Here is a 26,750-nt window from a genome sequence, read left to right as displayed (position 1 = left end):
ATAACCTAGTTTTTATTCTCTTTTGAAAAGTGTAGATAATTTTAAATATGTACTATGCGCTTAGCTATTTCTGCTGCAGACTGCACATGCTTGCTAGATAAGAAGTTACCTACCTGATGTCTTTCATTGATAGTAGCGGCACTAAATCCACTAAGTTTTATTGAATGTTTACTAGGTACATAAATGAAGAGCTCTTAATAATCTGGGCAATAGGTATAATTGCATTGAATTTTAGTGTCACAACATAGGTAGATAGCTGAATAGAGCAACCTGTTCCTGTTATGAAGTATAATAAAAAGTATCGCTGGAAATTACAAAACTAAAATGTTGTCCTAAAGTGATAAATTAGAACGTGATTGGATACCTTACCGACAGTTATTATTTATTAAACATGATCATAAAATGGTACAACCTTGACAACACCCAGGACACACACGCTTGCAGCATCCTTTATCCTGTGGGCGCCATCGAGATATCGTCGACCTCCTTTTATAAGCATTTTTGATTCGCGTTCTATGTCTCTGCACTTCGCATTTCGACTTGCCTGCCCTCTTCCTCGTGTGTCTGCTGCTTCGGGCCTGCGCCAGTTCACAGCGGCACCGACCCCCTGGGCGAGTCACTACTTCCATGGCACTGGGGCATTTCTGCTTCTTCCTGATGCATGCTTTGTAGCACTCGTCGGGTCTTGCGCAGGGTGCGGGCCGGGGCCGGTGCTTGTGGGCGCTGCATGATGGCGCGGATACGCAAGGTTTTATTCCCTTTACGGAGTATGTAGCTGAAATGTTACAGTACTGTTATGCTAGTTTCAACACGCTTGCATGATTAAAAATCATTTTTAAGAAATTCTGACATGGAGGGGGTTGCACAACTTGCACAACGCACAACACAAGTAAACCAACGAATCGATCACGTTAATAGTTATTTGTTTTACAAGGGGGCAAAGTTGTTGTTTAACCGCTCGTGTTAATATTGATACGAGTAAGCGAAAGATTCCAAAATAGAACCACGAGCGTAGCGAGTGGTTCGAGAAGTGGAATCTTAAGCCTTACGAGGGTTAAACAAATTTTGCCACCGAGTGAAACACAAAATGTTTCACCACACCAACGCAAGGAAAATACCAACTGTAAAACGTCAATGATGAAATCAAATCAAATCCAAATTAATGTTATTAAATATTTATCATCCAAAATTATCATTCAAAATTTGCATAATATTACTTTGCCTCACATGTGGATAAATGCAACTTTCTTATCAGTTTTTGAAGTGCAAAGTAAGCCTTTCCGAGCTGGTGTGGTGAAAACCATGCATTTTTCAGTCCTAAGGTTAAAACGTATAAATACTTTCGACCCGCATCATAATGCAATACATAAACAATAAACCACTTTGGAGTATGAGATATCAAATTTATTGATTTATTTTAAAGGAACACTTATTCAAAGAATATAATACTCAACTTATTACTATAAAAATAGAGGTTTAGGATTCATGCAGAGATTGTCCACTATATAAAAAGAGGTTGTGCATGATTTTGTATTGCTACCACTGCCAGTTTAGATTTTTTTAATCCGTTAATAGGTACCTACTAATAACGTTTTAAAAAAATGCATTCATACTATCGCATGCCAACATATTCCAAGTATTCCAACATATTTGTCACCTTTTTTATAGCGTCTTTTGACAACCTGTGCTTGTCATCTACCTTTAAATACATCGGTATATTTTTTAAATTATCGACCAGCCGTTTTATTCTTTATTAGATTGTGTTTTTACAATAGCAATATAGCCAACATATTATTATTATTGATCTCAATTTGGGGATGTAGGTAACGACCTCCGTTATTACCTACAGCATAACACGTTAGTTAACATGCTCTGAAAGTCTGAAAATAGTTTCTATTATGAAAAGTCATCTTCTGTGCTAAAAATACTTGCACCACCTATAGGTACTATTAGGTAGTACATAAACTACTTTCAGAGCACGGGCTGCGTAAGTAAAGAAATCGGTTAACTAATGTTATTTTTTTGTAAAATCATGTTATTAAAAGCGCAAAACAGCCCCGCTTATATCAATAAATGTATATATAAGTACCTACAATTTTGGTTTTGAAGTAGAGAACGAGTTAAATTTGTCAAAGATGCTATTGGTAGGTACAAACAGTTAAAAATATGTGCCGCGAAAACTTCATAAAAGTGCACAAACATTTTTATATGATTATATATTTAATTTTCAATAATATATCAGATTAAATTATCTGATATATATTTTATCATAAATATGCACAACCACTTTTTATCATGGATCATGGAGAGTCTTAAATAAAATCGGGATATGGACGTCACATTATTGTGCATTTTGTGCAACGGCAGGTGCGACGACAGCATTTCACGCAGCAATTATACCAGAACGAGGCGCAACACGGCATGCAGCACTTATCGCAGCACGGCTGGCAGCACTCCCGGCAGCAGCGGCAGCACCACGCCGCGCAGCAGCGTCGGCAGTAGGGCGGCCGGTTCCGTTCGGTGGACTGCCGCGTCCTGCCTCGGTGACCTTTCCCCGCACAACATTCCTCCTGCGATCGTTGACTCCCTTGTCTTCTCTTATAATCCGAATTACTATTTGTCCCTTTCAGCCTATCTTCTCTTCTCATTCTTGATTCCCGAGACTTTCTATTAAGGTACTTTTGAATTAACGATGCTTTTCTAGGATTTGACATATTTTTTCCGTTAAATTTATCACACGAGCCACATGATGTCCTGGATCGTATGGCCATGATAGATGTGGCGCTTCGGCAGGGTCTTATGCCTACTGTTGTGGTTTTCCTCAAACATTCTTCCGGCCTGGAACACGGGGGTAGCGACGGATGGCACCGCGGGGGAGCACACGAAGCGCTCGGGGTGCAGGGCGGGTGGATAGCAAGCATTGTTACTCTGAAAACAACACAAGGAATTAATAAACCAACCTGTTACTATAAGTAACCAACATGTTAATAACTAGAAGCCAGCATTACGCAACAATTGAACTGCCACTCACTTAAAAATAATAATTAATTAACTTACCTGCCAAGATATATGTTCTGGCACCACACTCTCAAAATTACCGGATAACAAAAACACAGCCCTACCTACCTACTTCAATGGACTAACATTTAGAAGCTTCGAACCGACACGGATTAGGCGACAAATTAAGTGCATAAACACATAGTTATGACTACGTAAAACCATAACAAAACATAGATATATACCTATACTCACCTAATTTTCCCGAGGAGGGACCTGAACATCTGGACATCTTAAATTGGTAGATCTGGTGGTTGGCCCGAATACAGCTCCAGCTTCAAATGTTATACTAAAGTTCAAAGAAAAAATTATACAGTCATCATTGATCAGTTCTAGTAAAATCGATGGATAATCCAAGACTTCTAGGCTTCTTCGTTTAAATTTTATACAGCAAGACACCTGTAGTTGCAGGTGGAAAATAAGTACTAAAAACCTTATTAAAACCTTTTTTATTCGCCATCGTATTGACAAATGAATTCACAACTTTGTACAAAAGCTCAATGCCCATTACTACACTGAAAACCTAGAAAGCTAGATAAATAGGTATAAATAAGATACCGACAACAAACGCGCGAACTGTATTGCAAACATACGAGGGTAAAACTGAAAGTTTTGTTAATGGAGAAAACTGTAGTAATTACAATTAGGCCGTCACTGTTTATTTTTTAATGCGTGCTTTTGGTATTTTGTTTTTCTTATGACGTGTGCAAATTTTCATTACAATAGGATCACCCTGAAAAGCACACGGCTCATTGTGCCAAATTCATTGCCATCAGCTACGGTCGTAGGTGTGTAGTGAAAATTTTTCGTAGAGGAGAAATGACAAAAATTAAAAAAAATTAGGAAGCTGATGAAGTGATGAAGAAATTAGTCGGGATAATGTCTACAGTCAAATGTAAAAATATGGGTGCATACAACTTATTACTTAAAACTAGTGTCCGACCGAAGGTTCGGTTTCGGTTTCGGTTTCGGCCAGTTTCGGCCAAAAAATCATGTTTCGGCTGTAGTTTCGGTTTCGGCCAAAAAACGGCCGAACCTTTCGGCCGGGCCGAAACTTACGAAATGGTACTTCGGACAAAGACCAAAAGTTGGGGAATAAGTAGGACAACAATATTAATACATACCTACATATACTGATTCATGTATAGGTACAGAAATTAATTGGTTTATTATAAAACACAATTCCACTAATGAGAGCGCCACTGGACGGTCGACGCAGTCTTAAGAGGCTGTCAATACCTATAACGCGCACACTGTCTAATTGTATCGGAGTGAATGAGATAGCACTGTCGCACGTAGCCGTTGGTCGAGTATCAGCTCGGCACGAGTCGAACGATGTCTTTTTCGCTCTTATTCACTCATTTTTCTATCTACCTCTAATGGCAAATTTTAAGCGAGGCTAAAGGCTACGCTCAACTAGGGCCGCAAAGTTGATTTTCTCAATAGTTAATATTTTGCGAAGCTGAACAGCTGACTATTGATTAAAACGAAGAAAAAACCCTTAAAAGTGTCCCCAGTACAGTTTTTCATACGAATGCTCGACCTTAGCCTCACTTTTTACCTCAATTTACCATTGGTTTGTGTTCCACATGTCCTCTACTTCAGCTTAGCCTTTGGTCTCGCTGCGCCATGCTCGGCCTGCGGTCTCGCTTTTTAATACAATGGACATTGGTTGGAGTCTGTGCTTAACTACTTATCCTGAAGCCTGAAGCACGGCTTTGACTTCGCATGAAAGTTCGCCTCACTGGGGCACTTCGGACTTTTAGGCCCAGGGCTATAACCGCGAAAATCGAAGTTTGCAAATTGCGGGCATTTTTCTCTGTCACTCTAATTACGCCTTCATTGGAGTAAAAGAGAAAGATCCCCGCAATTTGCGAATTTCGGTTTTCGCGGTAGCCCCTCAGGTGAAGATCGGTACCCGGCCTTGCTTGATATTGTTAACAAAAAATTTCGCGCTCGCTGCGCTCGCGTTTTTGGTTGGTTTTTTGGTTGACCCTGTATCTTAGCTTGACTGGTGAATGAATAGAGTTAGACCAAGAAAATTCTGCAATGATTTTGATAGCATACGCAGGGCTACTAGTGCAAATGTTATTTATACGTCAGAATTTCATGGAAGTTTTGACGTTTAAAGTAACACTTGCACTGCATGTGTTATCAAAATCGTTGCAGAATTATGTTGGTCTAACTCTAGTAATTTTCTAAAAAAACTGCTTAAGTAACATCAATTACAAGGACATTGGGTGTTGACAGCCCCATAATACAGTGAAACCTGGATAAGTGAGACTTCAAGGGACGAGCAGATTTGTCTCACTTAAAGAGGTATTCCACTTACCCAGGCTCTCAGTTAGCCAGGTACAAATAAATTTCTGTCTCATTTACAGAGGGTCCCATTAATAGAGGTGAGAATAGAGGATATATCTCAGTTATAGAGGTGGTTAATAAGGTATTTTGTAATTATCTTTAAATGTTTAGGTAAAATAATCTTTGTCCCTAAATATTTTTTAAGTCTGTTTAAATATTTCTTTGAAAATATTTTGAATGATTTTCCAAAGGATAGATTTTTTCAATTAAATTTGATACGGACTTCATTGCGTCTCAGAAATTAATTAAATGATTGAAATTTGTTTATTCTTGTTACTTATCAAGATTTCGGATTTAGTTTCGATAGTTTTAACTATATAAAGTAACTAAATGAAACTTGAAGTCGTTTAGACACAATTAAGCAAATGCGGAATTTGTGGATAAACTAAGAGTTAGTAAGAATACGGAAATAGATCAATAAAGTCCAAGTTAGAGAGGTAATAGATTGACGTTATCTCAGATACAGAGGTAATTCGTATAAAATTCTAAAAAAACAATTAGGGAAATGTAATCTTATAAATATAGTCTCAGTAAAAGAGGTAAAATACACTCTCTGTCTCAATTATAGAGGTAAATGTGACTATAAAATCACAACAACTAATCCCAGTTATAGAGGTTCGTTTTATCTCACTAACAGAGGTAATTCAGTGCTCAAGTGTCGGGACCGCACCATGAGTCCCAGCTATAGAGGTTTCTCACTTATCCAGGTCCCACTTAACCAGGTTTCACTGTATGTGTGTAAAAGCGGTTTTATGACATTTTTTCAGCGATTTTAACAAGTCTACAAAAGTTTCGGTTTCGGTTTCGGCCGAAACTAGAGCCAAAGCCGAACATTCGGTTTCGGTTTCGGTTTCGGCAAAAAAACATGTTTCGGTCGGACACTACTTAAAACATGTGTGCCATAAGTAGTTCTTAATTCGCTGACATAAGATGACTCATTATACAAAATATGTCCCATAGCTCTTATGTCAGCGAATTAAGAACACACTTTTACACTGACTGTACATACCTATGAATATTTGTTAGAAAGTTATTGTTATTAACTTATTAATAAAGAAATTCCATGTCAAATTAATTAATTAGATACATATATGAAAATCCTTCTACACAAGACAACAAAACCATATTCTTACCTGCTTATCAAAATTCAAAACAACCTTTAGTCAGTGTTTTCTATAGGCATTATCTTATTAACCAAGTTTTACTTACATGATTATGGATTTTTAGTTGTAAATTATTTTTTTACGTTCATCACATTACGGTCTCCCCTATGATTGAACTTTTGTATAGGTAGGTACGTACTGGTTTGCGTGAGTGGCAGTCTTAAGGCAGCTGGCTTCCAAAAATATGTGGACTACCTATTTAATTGCATGCTCCTTTGTACAAAGCTGTCAATAAGGGCGATTAAGTACGTAGGTACTCGGGTAGGTCAATAACAAACTAACCTCACTCTACAAACTCACCCATAATATGCTTTCGTTATTAATCATATGGTGGATTCTTCTTGACTCATATCATAATTTTAAGCGTTGTGATATCCCATTTTGGAAGTTTAGTGAATCTTTTTTTGTAATGTTTTTTCGTTTGACTGAATGATTTTAATCTTCTAATTTCAATAACACTGACATTTGTCATTAATTTTTCTTTTTTCTAGCAGTTTTCATAGGGCCAGTGGGGCCAGTAAAAACCATAGAGTAACTTATGTATATACACGTATGTATATATATGTATTTGTACGTATATATCAAGTATATACTTGATATATACGTACAAATATCTATAGGAACGACAGTTAGTGCACGCTTGCACTGAGAGCAGTGCATGCTAAGCGTGCACTAACTGACAGCACTCTTGCTATCAAAAACGTTGCAGACTTATCTTGGTCTACCTAAGTGTAGTTGTTTATATAGGTATGTAGGCACAGAGACAATTAAGTGTAAAAATATGGGTGCATACATCATAGTCAAAAATATGTCCCGTAGCTCTTATGTCAGCGAATTAAGAACTAGAATATATTGCACATTGAATGTAGGTAGGGTAAGACCTCCAGTGAATGAACACTTAAGGAATTATCCAAGTTTGAAAAATCATTTCTCAGCATTCATTAATAATTTCAATAATTATCTGCAATTTAATGAATCCTCATTTAATAAATAAGAAAGTAATTTCTGCGATTTTTTATTACTTTCATAGTTTTTGAGTTATAGCAGAATTAATCAAAAAGTACCCAAAAACCGAATGAATGAACATAAAAACTAGTGAATGAACATCGCAAAATCCAGTGAATGAACATCATTTAGACATTTTTAATCAGCTTTAAAAAAACATTTTTAACACTATAAACGTTTCCAGCTCTATTTTAGTAGGTATAGCGAAAGCGTTCATATATTTTTATCCCCTCCATATTGATTTCAAATAGATTAGAATGTAATAAAATGATGGTAATTCACCAGAACCTATTACATATTATTAAGAAAAAGAGAATCAATATTTAAAACAAGAAACAATCAGCATATTCTGATGAAAAAAGTTAGGATTAGCAAATAATGCTTAAAATAATAAACTTGTCATTGCATTGTTCGTGGTTACATTGTTCAAACATAGAATTAGTAGAAATCTTATAAATGAACACCCCAAATGTTGTATTGTTCATACATAGGCATGAAAAATCCAGTAAATGGACTATAGAAATTTTGTTTGTTCCAATACTGGCTGAAAGAATCAGAATCATTTTCTATGCAGGATCACAAAAAACAAGCTCAATACCAATTCGTTTACACATAAATTTAGAAAAAAAAATTATATCTAGACGACACCAGTAAATGAACACACCGTTCATTTACTGGTTTCAGAACATTTGATAAGCCAGTATTGGAACTATAAAAAATAAAGACTTAATCACATAATACGTCGACAAAGTGTACATTTGTAGAAGGTTTAACTCTTAATCTAACCAAATAACCAAACTTTGTACAGGTAAACATTAAATAAGCACTTCATATGTTGCTCCAAACGTACACTGTTCTTATCTGGGATATAATTTTTGCATACAAAACTTCAAAACCAGAAATACGTAAACTTTAAACGCCAGTCACGTTCAAACTGGTCGAAAATAAATTTAGCAGGGGTTGAAATTGCATAGGAAATAGAGTTGTTAATAAGAAAAAAAATACGACAAGTGGTAGAAATTGCTATATTTCTTATTTTAGACAAAAAACGTGATTTTGTTCATTCACTGGGGGGTGTTCATTCACTGGAGGGTTTACCCTAGCTAATCAATGGATTGACCGGGATTTCAAACAGCTGCTAGCGCATTTTATGAAAGGGATAATATTTTATTTTATCCTTTTTGAAGTCGGTTTTCCTTTTTAGGGATCTTTTTCCGTACCTCAAAGGGAAAAATCGGAATCCTAATAGGATCACATTGTTGTCCGTCCGTCTGTCTGTCAAAACCCTTCATCTCGGGAACGCGTGGAGGTAGCTAGGTATCGAGTGGGAATTAAAACAAATATCTGGGAGTCGAGATTTAAAAACACATGTCTTCGTATATAATACGGGCGGTCACAGAGAAGAGGTAGGGGGGAGGGGGGGTTAGAAAAATGTATTAACTGGGTCACGAAGTATGTGTATGTTCCCTAAGAGCCCACCCATCTGCTATCCCCTTCATGCCCCTACCTACCTCCTATAGCCACCGAAGAGTTCCACTATGCATCATCTGGCTCCATCATCGGCAGCTCGATGATACTAGAATATATGTATAAGAATATTATATGATAATAAACCTACGGAGCCGAGACATGGACACTAACGGTAGGGTTGGTCCACCAGTTCAAAGTCGCTCAGCGAGCTATGGAGAGAGCTATGCTCGGGGTTTCTCTGAAGGATAGGATTCGTAACGAATACATCCGACAGAGAACCAAAGTTACCGACATAGCTCAAAGAAGCAAGCTGAAGTGGCAGTGGGCTGGCCATATCTCACGAAGAACCGACAACCGCTGGGGTAAACGTGTTCTTGAGTGGAGACCGCGACTCGGCAAACGTAGTGTTAGGACGCCCTCCGACCAGGTGGGATGACGATCTGCGAAAGACTGCAGGCCGATGCTGGATGCGGCAAGCTGAAGACAGGGCGCTTTGGCGCTCTTTAGGGGAGGGCTATGTCCAGCAGTGGACTAATATAGCCTGATGATGATGATGATGATATTAATAAAATATGATATTGTATTGTCATCGTATGCAACGTTTCACATTTCGAAAGATTTTATTATATTGTTAGATAGTTAAAAGTGAAGTTAATAATACTTATGTGTGTTAAAATGCGAGTGTATGTTGTATGTTCAATACAAGATTTTATAAACAAATTTAACACGTAAAGATCATTTTAATAGATTTACTGTAACTGGGGAAATAAAGTGGATAATTGAGAACAATATTGGCAAATGCGTCGGCTTGAACTGGCTACTGGACATGGTTTATGGACGTTAGAGTATTGTGCAATAGCGACTGCAATAGGTCCCGCAGCACGGACAGCAGCACTCGTCGCAGCACTCCTGGCAGTTCTGGCGGCAGGCAGGGCTGCAGCACTTCCCGCAGCAATGCCGGCAGCCCGCCCGCCTGAGCCTGCCCCTGTGCCCTTAAAATGAAAACAAAGACTTCACTCGATGACAGCGAATATTACCACCATATCTCTCTCATAATGCGCCTTAGGACGGCGCCTAGCGACGTCTACCGAGTTCCAAGTGAATAAGGAAATTCACCAGTAACGATGCGCCGCCCCATACTAAATTAATTCGCCCCGCCCGAGATAGTGAATATTTCCACTTATGATTAATTTCTAAAGATCTTGGTGCGTTACGCCGTTACTTATTTATTTCATTAATTTACCTACAATGCTTGTTTCATCTTCATGCAGGGCCCGCGACCGCGAGCTCTTAATACTTTTGTGGGATCAATAAGTTTTTAGACTCCTGGGATATTTACTATACTTTTGAGTTTTGCTGTATTCGTTACACCACGATCTAGCTATACCTGCGATTTTAATAATCCGATCCAATATAAAAGGTTATTTGAAATGATTCGAGCCCTCGTTCGAGCAGACAGTAACAGAATAAAAAAACCGGTCAAGTGCGAGTCGGACTCGCGTTCGAAGGGTTACCCAATTTTTAACATTGTATTCTTTTATGTGGAACGTGAATGAAATGTCTTTATAAACCGCTGAAAACTGATCAAAACTAAGTAATTAAGTCCGACTCACACTTGACTGCACATTTCTAATAGGTTCTCCTGTCAACTATAGGTAAAGAACTATTTTGTGACGGACAGACAGACAAACGCACGAGTGGTCCTATAAGATAAGGGTTCCGTTTTTTCCTGTTGACGTTACCCTAAAAATTATAATGAATGAATTATACATTACCTTTTCCAGCACAACATTCATTTACAGACCGCGGTGTTCCCTTCCGTCTTTGGTATTTCAAATATCTATGCGTTCCGTGCAGCCTATCGTACTTTCTCAATTTAGCCTCCCTAGTCTTTCTCCTAAGGTATTTTTGAATCTGGGCAGTGTTTCGGGGAGATGAAGTATCTATGCTTCTGCCTGAACGTCCATCTGAATACTTTTTACAATAGCCACATGAGCTCAAGGATCTTGTAGCCATGATGGAGACTGCACTTCGGCAAGGCCTTACGCCCAATTTGGTGGTCTTCGCTATACATTTTTCTGGCCGAGTGCACGGAGGTACCGAGGGATGGCAACGTAAGGGTTGCCCCTTCGTGCATGATGCACTCGGTGTGCAGGGTGGGTGAATTGCGGGTGCCATTTTACTTGTCGGTTTCTCTGAAAATAACGTTATTATTTAAATAAAGATAATGTTATGTGACGTTATCTATGAAAAGAGACCTTATTGTCGATGGCGGTTACGCCATTATTAACGATGCTCCGATATAAATACAACGCCGCGTGACGCTGTGCGGCGTAAGCGCCATCGACAATAAGGTCCCTTTTCATAAATAATGCCCCATATTAATGGTAAAAAGAAGCTAGCGTAATGTCTAGAGTCTAGACAACAGTTGATCTTCCAGCTAAAGAACAAATATACCTGCTGAACATACCTTTCCGTCTCTCCCGTGGTGCTCTAATTCCATAATTTCCAGAAGTTATGTTTGTGTATCAAAGGTGTCGGTGACACTACACCCTTATTTTCTGATATACAAAAAAAAATTAACCCTGGTCTAACCGGATTTTTAGTTTCAATGTAGGATGGGCTTAGGCTGCGTACCCCGACAACCAAGATGCAACTAAATATTTCCTTCACTTCTCTTTTCTAAAACTTCCACAGTTACCAGCATACATATCGGAACGCACTCTAAACATGACGTTATTCTCAAGGCGTTATAGGGCATGCTCAGATAGATTGGTGGGTTGTGGATAGCGACAGTATAATAATAGTAAATACACATAAGTGACAACCTTGAACTCACCTATTGCATTATTCTATCGGAAATTATGCGCCGCACCATGATTGTTAAAGGTTGTACTACTAAAATACGATGAATAATTTCCTATGCTTTACATATTGTCGTTCTGATCAACGGTGTTGTTGGCTTTCTGGGTGACATAATTTTGATCTTCTGTTTTTAATAGGTACGTGACATTTGTCATTTATGATTTTTTGTCTATTATGGGCAAAGAGAATTTGCATGTCAGAATTATTGACGATGGGTAACTTAGTTATCTAGAGTCTGTGCGGAAAGAGAAGAGTCGTGAAATCTATAGGCCCCGTGCATGAACTATAGGGGGCAGCATAGGAGCCGTCAGATTTTTGGCGCGAGGTGTAAATATGTCGTTTATGCTTCCGATGTAGCCTACAAGATGGCAGAACCCACTATGCACAAGGACACTTCCCGACGAGAACACCCGATGGTAGCCCTTGCGTTGGCAACTTGTTGGCAATGTACATGTGCACATGTATATGTCTCCGATTCAGGCCACAAGATGGCAGACCCGACTCTTCTCTATCCGCACAGACTCTACAGAATAAACAGGAATATACGGCAATATACAGTGGCGGATTTACAGTCTTTGCCGCCCTATTCCCCGGGCCCTGTAGCCGCCCTTTCTCAGCACCCATCATTATTGACTACGTTTTGAGTTATTTCTTGTTATCATCACCTAATTTTTTGTCACAATTTGCCGCCCCTATAATATCTTGCCGCTCTAGGCCCGGGCCTACTTGGCCTTAGGGCAAATCCGCCACTGGCATTATAAACCATTTTTAGGGTTCCGTAGTCAACAAGGAATTATAATTTAGTCATTTCCGCCTGTCCCGTCCGTTAGGTAGGTATTGCTTCCGTACCTACCTACACTTTTCCGTTTTAACCTTGGTTGATAAAAACTACCCTATGTCACAGAATAACTATTAATACCACCGTACAGAAAATTCACTCCCTCACAAAACTCAGATTTAGGTATAAAATTATACCTATACTCGCCGCCTGCAACAAAATTGAAACTTATAACCGCGCACGAACCGTGAATTTTCTTTGCACGAGCGCCACGTGACACGACTATCGTGCGGTCGAGCGGCAGCCCACTGCCATACGCCTGCCCTGCCCGCGAGGCCGCCGGCCAAATGTACCTAAACTGCGTAGTGACACCCCCCCCGCCTATGTCCTAACCTCTGTACCGATTTAGATAAAATCTGAGATAGTTTGCGGCCCGAGGAAGGACATAATATTATGATACTTTTTATTCATCATCATTTCACGCACACGAAGTCGCGAGCAGAAGCTAGTTCCGCAATGTAGCTATGCGCTATGGTAACCTAACTTTTTGTCACAGTCATGAAATAACAAAACATAAAACGTTAAAGCAATAATTTTTATTAACACTATAGATACACAATACAATGCAAAAAACAATTAAAGCCTGATATTCAAATAATAACTTTTATTATTTGTATTACATAATACATAATATTAGCATTTAATAGAACCAGAAGATTGTGCATATTGTTCAATGGTAAGTTCTAAGGTACAGGCACATTCAAGATTATCAAATAAGACTTGTTTAACGTAAATAAAATAGAGTTAGACCAAAAGAAAAGTCTGCAGCGATTTTGATACCCCACTTGGTCTAATTCTAACTATGTATAATATTTTTTATATTTTATCTGTGCTACATATTTTTCTATAACAATCAGTCATACACGAATGCCGAATACTTTGTTTAATTTCGTTTACAATTATTTGAAACGAGTAGATACAATCGCGATTTCTAATATCCCGTTTATTGAGAACTTAGTTCTCAGAACGATTATAAGGAATGTAACGTTCATAAAAAAAAATATCCCACTGACTTCGATTCAACCCGTAAGTAGATAAGACCAGTATAACTAGACCGGCTAAAAATATGTGTCCCTTTCTTACGTTTTGTACAGAATGTAAATTCTCGGCCAGTTGTAAAGCCTAACAACAGTTTATTTGACCCTCGCCATTTTGCGGATTTCCAATGGTACTAATTTCTTTTACTGGCAACAAGTACTCTTTGACAACGAACTTTGGATGTCATCGAATGTCACCGATGTAAACAAACGGAAAATATCTACGAATATATTCAAATATAAACGGTTTCATTAAAAAATGCCAAAAAAAATTACCAAAGATGCGAAAAAAATTGTAGTGAATGCAATCAAATACTTACAGCTTAAAAAAGACGAAGGATTACATAGCATTCCAATAAACAATGTTTTAAAGTTGGTTGTTGACATGACCGGTATCGACATTTTATAGTGCGGTTTTATTGAACTGGTTAGTTATTAGGTTTAAACTTTAATATTTCATTTAAGGTTTATGTAGATCGACGATAAAAATCCTATAATCGAATTGGAGACTGAACGTTTTATAATCGAGGTTGGTGGTCCTGAAAGCGACACAACATCTGATGAAAATCAGACTTCGTCAGAGTAAGGAAACGAAGAATATAATAATATTGAATATTTAGAATCAGATTTTGACGAATAGGTAAATTGAATGAACCGAATTCTCTGTAAGCAATGTTTTGACATTATACGAGTATCAACCACGTATCAACATGAAGCCAATGCCCACTACCCCGACTATACATGACGTACGCACATTATTGCCATACGTAAGCTGTTTGCAGCGACACTATCTCAGGGTTAAATAAACTGTTGTCAGGCTTTACTAAACTTTGAATTGGCGGCTTTTCAATACTACATTGCCGGTATACTCAGATGCGTATGTGATACGCATACACAAATACACAGAAGGGATAATGCTTTGGTAGGTACCGCTAGTCTAGATGACTACTTATTGTCATTGTTGTAGCCCGATTATAACATCGAGCAAGTTATTCCGTCCACGCTAAAGAAATAAGAATGTATTGAGTTGAGAAGTTTGGTATCCAATATCTTTAGGTACTTTTACGTCAAGGTGCATTCAGACCTAGCATATCTACCGCTCGATTAAGAAATACTGATTACGCTACGCTGGATTTGGAGGCACCTTCAGTTTACCGGGTTGAATAGAGATCAGTGGTTTGGGGTGCTCGCCTTCAAAATACCACAAAGTTCATGATGAATACAAACAGCAACACTCTTAACTGTCCATCGGTGGGATCATTTCACTAATGAATTCATTTTTCACTTTTGGTTCATTTTGTGTTCACACGTGTCACTTTGAGTGAACGATGAATAATGAAACACGAAAATGAACACAAAATGAACCATCTGATTTCACCTTAACTGTCTGTTTGAGATTAAATTATAAGTGCATGTTAAAGAAAAATGTCAGTGGTGTTTTAAAATTGTGGTATTTAGAAAATAGTGTGGGCACACTGGGCTTTACAGTATGGTCTCCGTACTGCAGCAGGGCTCGGGTAGCGGCTCGGCGCCGACGGGCAGCGGCGCCCGTCCGAGGTGGAAGTGCGGACAGTGCCTTAGTTTTCTTTCTTCGACGTAGACTCTTGATAGGTCGGGGGCTGATCCTGGAATTGAAACATTTGAGTTTTGTTACTCGAATTAACTCTAAGACTCATTACGCTAGATGTTCTTTAGAAGCCCCCTAGGACTTCTATAACAAACAAGAATAATGTGGAAGTATTCGTCACAGAAGTGTTCGTCTCAAAAGCTCAGTTGTTAGAGAGGCGGATTGGTATCCTGGAGTCGCAAGCCCGTGGCTGTACATTTTTCCACTTTTCCGTTAGGTATTTTAAAATTTGTATTATGCTACGCTACTACACCAATTCACCAATCAATTTCATATAGTCGAACAGTTGATTGAAAGTTAAGATTGGACATACACTTTGAACATATAATCGATAATGTAATGACCATAATCTCGTCACTTTTGGCATGCATTAAATGACAACAGTAGGTATTACTTTAATTAACTTACATTATGTGGATCCCAAGTGTGGATATATCATGTTAATTTATTATGCTTTTGTTTTATCTATGCACTTCAGACGAGACGTTATATTCTATTAGTGCTTATAAATTCATCACAAAATATCACCGACCCTCACCCACCATTTACGATTGCGTTCATTTTGCGTATTTTTTAGAAAACTTCTACGTAAAGTCGTGGCATGAGGTTCAACAATAATTCTTATGAAATCAGAGAAATTCAATAGATTCTGGAGGATTTCATTCCAATGCCCGACGATGACGCGAAAAGGCGGCCCCTCCGTAATCGATCAACGTAGGTATCTAAACCTTTGTTTACTTTTTTATTCCCTTTCAGTCTCAGAGTACTTGATAGATTAGGTTATAAGGTCGAACAATGGAGCCAAAGGTATAAACTGGAACTCACTAATTATTTTAACTTATTATTTTAGGAAACCTGGGTGTTGTCGGATCAAATCTGAATTCTAAAAGGGCGAAGTCGCGAGCAATAGATAGCTCTAAAATAAATTGATAAACTAAATATATTTAGTAATAGTCTAGATAAAACAACGTAATGCAATGTGAAATGATTAAATGAAATGAGTCAACTATGCAGCTATGTTACAGTGGATACTTACGTATGGCGGCGGAACGTAGGCTGTTTGGGGCCTGTTAGGGTCATAGTAGGCGCTTCTAGCCGCCTCGGCCGCTTTGGCATCTGCAAATGGTAACCAAACTACTGCACAACTGTACACTAACTGGTAGATACTAATAAGTAACTCTCATATTGTCAGGTGACAACCAAAACTCACTCATTACATACCATATCACCACAAGTTTATAGTCATAGTGAATAGTATTAGTATTAAAATAAGGTTGGCTTTTGTTTAATTATTTATTAGTAATAAGTGAGTGCTGTTCTGACTATTGGTAAATTTACAATTGGTATAATAAGGTTTACGAATTCTTCTTCTTCTTCTTCTTCTTCTTCCTCGCGTTATCCCGCCATTTTGCCACGGCTCATGGGAGCCTGGGGTCCGCTTGACAACTAAACTATTGGTAAATTTACAATTGATATAATAAGGTTTACGAATTATCAGTTAATAATGTGGACGATGCTTATACTGCTTATATATTTACTTTTGGTGCCGTAACTAAATTGCTAGAGACTAATGAATACATAAAAGTACCTACATAAATATACTTACATTTATTAATTCATATTCTAGACGATAATAATAATGATATCACTATCAGGTAGGTACCTACATTCTTTAAGTACTCGTCCTACTTTTTAGTAAAAGTTGCATTTATATCGTCAAATAATTTAATAGCTATTCTTTTTTTTTTACAAACTGGTAAATGGGAAAGTTAAAATAAATTCCGAGAGATTGAAATTCTTGTCGAAATGCTACATAGATATAAAGTTACTCAGACAGGCAAACAGATAGTATTTTTTAACTGACTGATATCTTCTTTCGCTGCAAATAAAATCTATGGTCTACCTAAAACGAAATACTGTAAACTAGCATGTTTTTTATAAAGGCATTTATTGCTCACCAACAACAGGTCTCCAACTCGCCACCAATTATAAACACAATTCACAAAATGTAACAACAACGTCTCTCACCATTGGGCGACATGCCGTTAGCCATGGGCGGCGCGAAGCCGCCGGGGTAGCCGGGGGGGGGCGGGGCGGCGGCGCCGGACAGCCCGCCCGCGCCCGCCGGGTAGCCCGCGCCCGCCACGCCGGGGTACGGCGGCGGGTTGTTGGACACGAACACGGAGTTCGGCGGCGGCTGGTCGGGGAACGCCTGCGAATATTTCGATTGTGTTAGTCGCTCTTCACATTGGATGCGGATGCGCGAGCCAGACATTACTTAGCACTGTCTCGCTTACATATCATATCTACCGGAGCGGCGGGCGGACCCGCATCAGTGTGATAACTGATAACACTTAATAGGCTTGTGTCGGCCATGAACTAAGAACTGTTAAGAATGAAATCCCGTCAAGGACCGAAAGAAACTAAATCTTTTTGCACGCTCTTAATCGGTCTTTAGGTCCTTTAGTTCAGTGGGATTGATGAGCGCTTGACATGAGTGAAACAGAAAATAGACTGAACGAAATGGTTCACAATGACGTTGGCACGAGTGCGAACGAGATAAAAGAGTGACAAACAGTCCTAAACCTGAAAAGTATGAAAAAAAAATCAAATATTTTTTCTATATTTTTATTGTGTCTAGCTTTTTGATGTTTAACCGTCATATATATCGTACAACTTGAATCGTAATTCAGTTGCCAAAAATTTAGAAAAAAAACTAAGGTAAAATCGATTCATACATTCCCAGCTCTCAAAGACCGAACTGAACTAAAGGAACTAAAAGACCGAACTAGTTCGTTTGACCGATTGACCGAGAGCGGAGCGCTCTCTGTAGTGACCGAGCAGGCACAAGCCTAACACTTAATACTCGTAGTTATCATAATCATTTTTGGAACAAATATAAACATACAAACAGATCCCCTGAGTTCCTGTCTGGTAGGTCATGCCCCTTGCCCACACAATTGGTACTCTAAAATACTAGAAATGTGCCGTAACATTCAGTCTCATCATCGGCCCTACGTTTAGCTAGTGAAATTTTCTAATTACATTTTTGACCCTTGATAGAAACAGGGTTCATTGGCGAAAGTATACGGCCCGCTTGATGGTAAGCAGTCACCGTAGCCTATGGACGCCTGCAACTGCACATTTTTTTAAACCGGTTAGTAATGCTATTCTCCTTAAAAATAGGTCCCTATTTTTTTTTCAACAAATTAAACTATCTCAACGATTTAAGTAATGTTCCTGGAAAGCCCAATGATTTCGTCCAACTTATACTGTATACTTACTGTGTAGGGCGGCACCCATCCGTAGTAGCCCTGCGGCGGCGGCGCATAGGCCGGCGGCGGGGCGGCGTACCAGGGGCCGGTCGGCGGCGTGTACGGCGGCGGCGCGGCGCCCGGCGTGCCGTGCCGGTATGCTACGAACATACAAATATAATTTAAAAAAAATCGGGCAAGTGCGAGTCGGACTCGCGCACGAAGGGTTCCGTACCATAATGCAAAAAAAAAAACAAAAAAAAGCAAAAAAAAAAACGGTCACCCATCCAAATACTGACCACTCCCGACGTTGCTTAACTTTGGTCAAAAATCACGTTTGTTGTATGGGAACCCCATTTAAATCTTTATTTTATTCTGTTTTTAGGATTTGTTGTTATAGCGGCAACAGAAATACATCATCTGTGAAAATTTCAACTGTCTAGCTATCACGGTTCGTGAGATACAGCCTGGTGACAGACGGACGGACGGACGGACGGACGGACCGACAGCGAAGTCTTAGTAATAGGGTCCCGTTTTACCCTTTGGGTACGGAACCCTAAAAATTAAAATCGGCATCGTGGAGTGTGCCATAATTCTAAAGGTTGATTTCATGTATTTCAATGATTGAATGTAGTAAAATGTTCTGGGAGTGCCTGGGGGGGTAGCAATTAGGCAAAGCCTGCATATGTTTAAATCTATTTTTTTTTTTTGAGAAATAGATGTAGTTTCCATAACTGAAGACAATTAAAAAGCGCGAATTTAATCTAATTATACCTACAGTTATGTTTATGATAAACATAGTCTGAGTCACATATCGGTGCATGACACAACCAAGATAACATAACAATGAATGCTAAGAACTAAATGTAAATAAATCTTTACATTTGTTTGTTATCTGAGTAGGAATCTTACCAAGATGTGCGGCTTTCAACATGGCCTGGCCGAACTCTATCGCTCCGCCAGACTTGAAGACCAGTTTAAACTTTACTTCTCCAACAAAGTTGCCATTCGGCTGGGCCTGCACCTTGCCCTTGATGAAGTTCGCGGAGAACATGGGCTGCTCCACATTGACCTGCAAAGTAATCAACTTACAACATGTATCTAAAATTTTTGAAACAATTATCAATTACTAACACTGTTTTAATATTATATTACTTTAAAATCTTATCAGCAATGCCCAGTGATTGCTGGCTGACCATAAGGGTCTCCCCAGATAATCCAGATATATCGACGCGCATTCGGCAAAATCTGATAGGAAAAAGCTTTATGTTCGCGTAATAAGAGCGAAAAAGCCGTCAGAGCATCGGCAGGCCGATGCGAGCCTAGCCGAATGACGCATTTTTCGCTCTTCCGATTCCGCGTCGACATATGTGGGGCAACTCTAATAGTTATTAATCAAGTCAGCAAATAGTCAGTAAAGTGTGGTGTTTACAGAGTATACATGCATCTTTGTTCCATATTACAACCACATGTAACATTAGATAACTCTTTTAATTGTATAATTCCTTGTCACAAATAAAGTACAATAAGTAATAATATAACTATTTTTTTTTATGTTACAGACAGTTTTAAGGCGACGGTAGCGGTGGGTAAAATTTCAGATTCTGTCAATTTACCCCATTTCACACACAAGCGCACTTCACGCACACTACCTCACTTTACTGGGACAGGTCAGTGACCCATCATGTTTTTTTTAAGATTGGACTTTTAGTTTAGTATTGACCACTAGCCTCCTTTGAGGGTAAAAGCGTTCCATTGAAAGATGAAAGAGAAACAATGCATTTAATCTTGCTTTCCTTGTCTGTTCATGTCACACGTGACGTACTTACCTATTTAATTAATTTGATTGTTGACTGTTTTACTACCTAATATTGCATTGTCGAGATACGCGTTTTGTACAATTAAAGCGAATAAAACAAGATGTCATTAAGTCAGATGTAAAATGTTATTTACTACTCTATACGGTTTTTCATAAGGTGCAAAATCCATTCAATAGGAATTTAAATAAATAAAGTTTCAGCAGGGTGGCAATTCCATTTTGGCGGATAAAGCGAAACAGAATAGTTCTATCGAACCTGCTTACAAATTTTCACGAGAATCAGTTGAGAAATGTGATCTGCAAAGGAGAACATACAAAAGCATTTTTGCCCAAGCTGAAACGGAGACCTTTGCTAACGCTCGGCCAATGATGGTTTAGGTACACCTATAAAAAATGGTTGTCCCTGCTGTAATTTTAATATCTTTATATTTCAACGGTATAGTTTTGCCTTCAAAAATAATCGGTATCGCTAAACAATAGCGGTACCTTACTACTTATACGTTCACGAAATCGGTATCTGCATAACTTGATTGTTAGTAAACTAACCTGAAAAATAATCTCAAAACCACCGAAACATTTATGTACAGTCACTTGTAATAATATGTTACGTCATTAGCGCCAACTTTGCCTCCAGGGAAACTTTGCCCAAAACGACAATTTTAAACAAATTCGTTAATGTAGAAAAAATTATAATAGTTAAGGCCACCCTGCTATTTTTAGTAGAAAATAGGTTATATTTCTGACAAAACTATATACCAAACTTGTGCATAACTTGACTTGGGAATTTAGAGTTTGAGCGAATTGTCTAATATAGGGTATATTTCGGCGGGCAAAAAATTGATAAATAATGAAGGCAAGTAGAAAAAATTGAGAACCCTTTGACAAATATTTCCGGGTTTGAGTTATAACACATGAAGCATAGATTATGTCTATTGAGATTTAAACTAAAAAGGCCTAAATACACAAAAGTTTTAGCGGTGGGCAAAGTAATCCGGTAATTTGGCATCTATACCAACATTGCCCACCACCAAAAACGGATTAGGGTTGTCACTTTCATCTAATTTACCCAACTTCGCAAGTAAAAGAAGGTTATGTTTGTACACTAAAATAAATTTATAAATATATACTGTATTTAATTTGTCTTATTATCCTTTATTTAGATGTTTTATCCCGTTAACGAATGAAAAACCCAACAAAAATCATATTTTTGGCCATTAAACTATTGTAACAGATTTTCTCAAAAGTGACAATCCTAGCCTTTGTAAAATGCTTAGGCGAGCCTTATTCGGAAATGGGCAAAAACGGGTAGGCAACATTGCCCAGCAAATTTATTTTAAAGTTTTTACACTTATCGCTAAGTTATTAACAGGGAATGGTAGGATTGCCCAAAACCTTTAAGTGATCCTTAGACATCATCATCATACGAGCTGTATTTGAATACCAAATTGACGTGGGCAATGTTGGCGAAAACCCCGGATATCTTTGCCCGCCCTCTAAAACGCAAAAAAATGAGTAAAAACACGATAAAAAATTTTTTTTTCAAATAAACTGATGCGTTTGATCACAATGGACGTGCTGAGCAAAAAAAGTCATATGATGTGATGTTTTTTGAGAAATTCGTTTTAAAAAATAAGCGGGCAAAGTTGGTGATAATGACGGTACCTACTCTTCGAAGGCCGCAAAAATATGTGACATGGTCTTATGGTTCTACAAATAAGATCGTGTCAGATATTTTTGCGGCCTTCGTTGTGTAACATAAATTGCAGGCGACTGTACATTTGGAATAATTATTTTATTTAGTTTCAACGAAAGTTTCAAGTTTAGTACGAAAATACTTCAGATATGCAATATGCACAAAATGTAGACCTAATCGAAATAAAACATTGCTTTTTATAGGTAATTTATAAAACATTCGATACATAGGTATACATAACAATAACTAGAGCGCTATTGGCCTGTAAGCTTCATCTCGGTCTCCAAAGCCGCAAAAACTCGCTAGTACTTAGTGCTGGTCTAGCCGTTATTTTTTCTTGAAGATTTTCAGAGAACAGCACGTACACGCATTATACATATAGACGGAACGAACCGCATAATCATTATCATTTATTCGTCACAATCCATGGTATTACAGATCTAGGTACAAGACTTTCGGGTATTACTTATACGAATTACATAACTCTTCCTGTTAATAGGCATTATTTTAAGATAAAAGTTCTATAATATAATACAAGATTACAAAATTCATTGACGTACAGAAGTCAAATACGTTTTTAAACTGACGCAAAATGATACCAGCATAATAAAAATTGATCCCAATCAGTAAAGATGAGTCTTTAAACTTTTTTCATTTTAAGCGAGTTTTGAAGGAACATAATACTTAAATTCGACTGTAATCGTATTGTTTTAAGATAGTTTACTGCGGTTTTCAACCATTATAACAGCAAATCAAATTTAAATGAGACGCGAGCTGATATTAATGTACCCTATTTTTTGAAATACAATTTATCTACTGGTATACTTTCTCGTGTGCGTATATGATTTAATGTCAATATAATTGTCAAAAAGCAAGAAAATCAAGCTGTCATTTTCATTTGAAGAAGTACACGTGTGCTCCGGTGTAGCCCCAACGGGCATCTGACTTGAAGAAGAATTTTGAGTGATGTCGTCAATGTATGGAAATTGTTCGAAAGTTTACATTTGAGATTGAATTTATGTGTTGTCTTTGTGAGTAAAAATATAAATCGATAATAAATTGGTAGCTGGATTATCGAGCTTTCAGAATCATACAATAATTCAATTACTGTCAAAGACAAAATTGTTTTGCTTCCGTCTCAAACGGAACTCCATATTTTGATTTTTTGATACTTTTAGTGTCGATTTGTAGAGAATAACAGCAAATTAAAAATACAATGGCATGAAGAGTCGGTACTCGGTTTCTTCGTGAACAAATTTACGTGTAATTTAATGCAATTATTAAACATTTATTGAACAAATTATGGTTACAAAGTGAGGTCTAAATCGAAAACGTCATATACCGGCCCCTTAATGAGTTGTGGGACAAATATCCCGGTAATTATGACGTATAGGGCATAACTTTTTCTAATTTATAATTTGATAAAATATATACATAAGTCCCGGAGTACATAAGTGAAGCGGGTGGTCCCGGGTTCGAATCCTGGTAAGGGCATTTATTTGTATGATGATACAGATATTTGTTCCTGAGTCATGGTTGTTTTTTATGTATTAGTATTTATATATTATATATATTGTTGTCTGAGTACCCACAACACAAGCCTTCTTGAGCTTACCGTGGGGCTTAGTCAATGTCCTATAAAATGTGTATAAAATGTCCTATAATATTTATATTTATAAGTAGTCCTTACATCTTGCAGAGCAATGAAGGGAAAGCTGAAAGACCTCAGGCTGTCAGTAACATTCTTGGAGTTGTAGATCATGCGGTGTGTAGTGAGGTACATGCGTCCGTTCTTGCTCCCCTTGAACTCAGGGGTGTCATTACCGTAGAAGTCGACCATGACATTGTCGGAGAACAGGATGATGCTAAAATTATTCATTATCAGTTATTTAAACAGCATTAATAAGTTGTTCCCTATTTGTATTAATACAACAAAGATTTATAGGTAATGACAGTCTAAATAACTGTTTGGGAACCTGAATAATCAGAGAAATGTAGGAACTATATTTTTCCAAAGTATTAAGCTTGAATACAACATTTTCTATAAAATAATATCTTTTAATCCTGTGTCTTATCAAAATTAAAATTTAGTGATTGGGACAAAGGGGTTGTGATATGATAAATTTACACATATTTTTTGTAGATCTTGATAATTGTGAATAATATGCTGATAACAACATGTAATGTTGCATGGATAACATTTACCTATAAATCCAACATTACTAAAGTAACAATCTCAAAGCTCCCTACAAGATTTAAGTTTGTTAGTTGCATCAGAGTGGGAAAGTTGAAGCAAGGGCTTGAACTACTTGCAGAATCTACATCCTCCTTCTTCTTCTTCAACCCATGTTGACCAAAGTCCGTAGTTATACTAATAAAGGGACCCTTTAGTTTATTCCAACCACTCTGCTTTGCTGCCGGGACTACGAAAAGAATCACCAATTGGGATGTACTAAGGATTCCCATAAACATTGCGTCAGAATAACATCACGATTATAAAAAAATCAAGCTGTAGCTGTAGCAGAACATCTACTAATCGAATTTAGATACTTTAGAGTACAATTTGTCTGTACAATCCTTCTTTATCAGTTTATCACTACACAATCTATTTTATCTCCAATTCAGACAGGACGCATAGAAAGTTCTACTTCTGTTTATCAATGTACAAACTTAATAATTATAATCAACTATGAAGTCTATGAATGTGACTCACGCTTCCCCTGCATGTATCAGGACGCCATGATCGGCGTGGGCCGTGTTAAGGGACATTTTGAGCACTACTTGATCACAATTTTGAACAAATAAAACTTTACAAACAGCAATTCATATCAAAACTGCGTAGGAAAATAGCGATCGAATGTTTCAAGAACATTCGTCACCGCTTTTTCTGTTGTGCCAGTTTGACATATTTATCAATGACATCTAGTATTTTAGAGCACGGACCTAGAGAGTAAACCGGATAGTGTACATTAGCCAAAAAGTGTGTCCACATGAGAAGTCAAGGTGGGCCGTTGCATCTCTTTCTAATTAGGGTGACCATAAGTCATATGTATGTGGGATATTAGGATAACATTGAATATATAGTTTGGCCAGGATCTTATTCGTGCATAGTTATAAAAAATCATACTGTCTTTTCGCTGTACTAGTATTATGGCCTAAAAAGGGATGGATACAGTTTTTTTTACTCTTCTGTACAACGCTTCACACAACCTTAGGTACTTAATTTAGTTGTTCTAAAAACTGTTATTAATATGCGTAGATGCTAGACCACGAACATGGTCGATCCTCAGGAAGGTGGTCCGCCGTAACGTCTGTCAAGAATACAGGTATGAGTGAGAGAGATAGAGAGACAGATATGCTGACAGAACCAGAGGGTCTACCGCGAACCGCGTTCGACGTGTCGCCCCTCTGTCACACTTACGTACGAAAGCGCTACAAAGAGGCAACACGTCGAAAGCGGCTCGGGGTAGGCTCTCAGGACACCCCCACTGTCCTGAGAGCTTTTTACAGTTTTTGCCGCGTTAGGTCCCAGGCCCTTCATAGCAAGCACTAGCCGCCCCTTTCTCAGCACCCATCATATAGACTGCCGCTTAAAATATCTGGCCACCAGGTCCGGGCCTACTCGGCCTTAGGGCAAATCCGCCACTGCCACAGGGTCGCGTGGGACCGCTACGCCCGTTTGCTATAGTTTTTAACTAGGACGACGCTTGTCACTGGAGCATAGACACCGAAGTTTGCATCGTTTGACGAGCATCTTTCTCTGTCTCTGTAATTACTCCTTTATAGGAGTAAAAGAGAAAGATGCCCGCAATTTGCGTACCTCGGTGTTCACGGTGGTAGGCCATCTGTGCGAAAAGAGAAGAGTCGTGAAATGTAAAGAAACTAGTGATGTGCCGTTCCCAGTAAATTTTCCAAAAGGGTAAATTCCCAGTAACGTTTCTGGTATCGTCCCAAAAGTCTGTAAATTACCATAAAGTTCTATTTTTCTTTTATTATCAATGTGTTTTTTATTATTATAACAATGTATAAATGTGTCTGTAATGTTTAAGGACTTTGGATTTCAATTTTGGCAATTATGTATCCTGTATTAGCTCTCATTTCACCAATTTAAACATGCCGAAATAAATACATACCTATTCACATAAACTTACTTTTAAGTACGTAATAAGAATTGTGTAACACTGATTCTCATCGTGCCGACATCATGGTCACCCTAATGAGTTTGACAATGTTGACTTGTATTTTTATCGCAAAATGTAATAATTGTGGCTTCCTTGTGAAACACTATTCCACAATTAGAAATTCTTTCACTCCTACAACCGTTAACGCAACATTTATTCACCATTTTTAAGAAATTTATTCATTCACGTGTTTTGATAACATGTCATCACACGTTAGGGATACCAATTAATATTCAAAGTTACTACAATGTCTACTACTACCATATCAAAATTAATGTTTTTTTTTTGTTGTGCACATGCTTGGTTAAATCAGTTAATAATATTGACATAATTATTTACAAATTTCTTAAAATATATCAGAACCTTACTCTAAATATAGC

At 38.0% G+C, this 26,750-nt stretch overlaps 2 protein-coding genes and 1 long non-coding RNA gene across 3 annotated transcripts in view; 1 reads left to right on the top strand and 2 right to left on the bottom strand.

Annotated features, from left to right (window-relative positions):
• Positions 1–26,750, top strand: part of LOC134795419 (uncharacterized) — a 217,164-nt gene that overhangs the window by 31,898 nt on the left and 158,516 nt on the right. The window lies entirely within an intron of this gene.
• LOC134795773 (uncharacterized) lies at positions 9,843–12,060 on the bottom strand. Its single transcript, XR_010144851.1, has 3 exons — positions 11,896–12,060; positions 10,832–11,251; positions 9,843–10,048 (listed from the first exon to the last, which is right to left on the bottom strand). It is a non-coding gene; the product is annotated as an uncharacterized LOC134795773 (long non-coding RNA).
• LOC134795406 (WW domain-binding protein 2) lies at positions 13,599–25,079 on the bottom strand. The gene is made up of 7 exons (XM_063767237.1): positions 24,903–25,079; positions 23,880–24,054; positions 19,590–19,749; positions 18,708–18,838; positions 17,452–17,635; positions 16,460–16,539; positions 13,599–15,421 (listed from the first exon to the last, which is right to left on the bottom strand). The coding sequence occupies exons 1-7, from the start codon at positions 24,956–24,958 to the stop codon at positions 15,374–15,376; spliced, it is 834 nt and encodes a 277-aa protein (XP_063623307.1). The 5' UTR covers positions 24,959–25,079; the 3' UTR covers positions 13,599–15,373.

Source organism: Cydia splendana, chromosome 12, assembly GCF_910591565.1.
Source record: "Cydia splendana chromosome 12, ilCydSple1.2, whole genome shotgun sequence".
Lineage (NCBI taxonomy): Eukaryota > Metazoa > Arthropoda > Insecta > Lepidoptera > Tortricidae > Cydia > Cydia splendana.
Note: the sequence above shows the minus strand (reverse complement) of the source record. Positions and strands in the feature narration are given on the sequence as shown.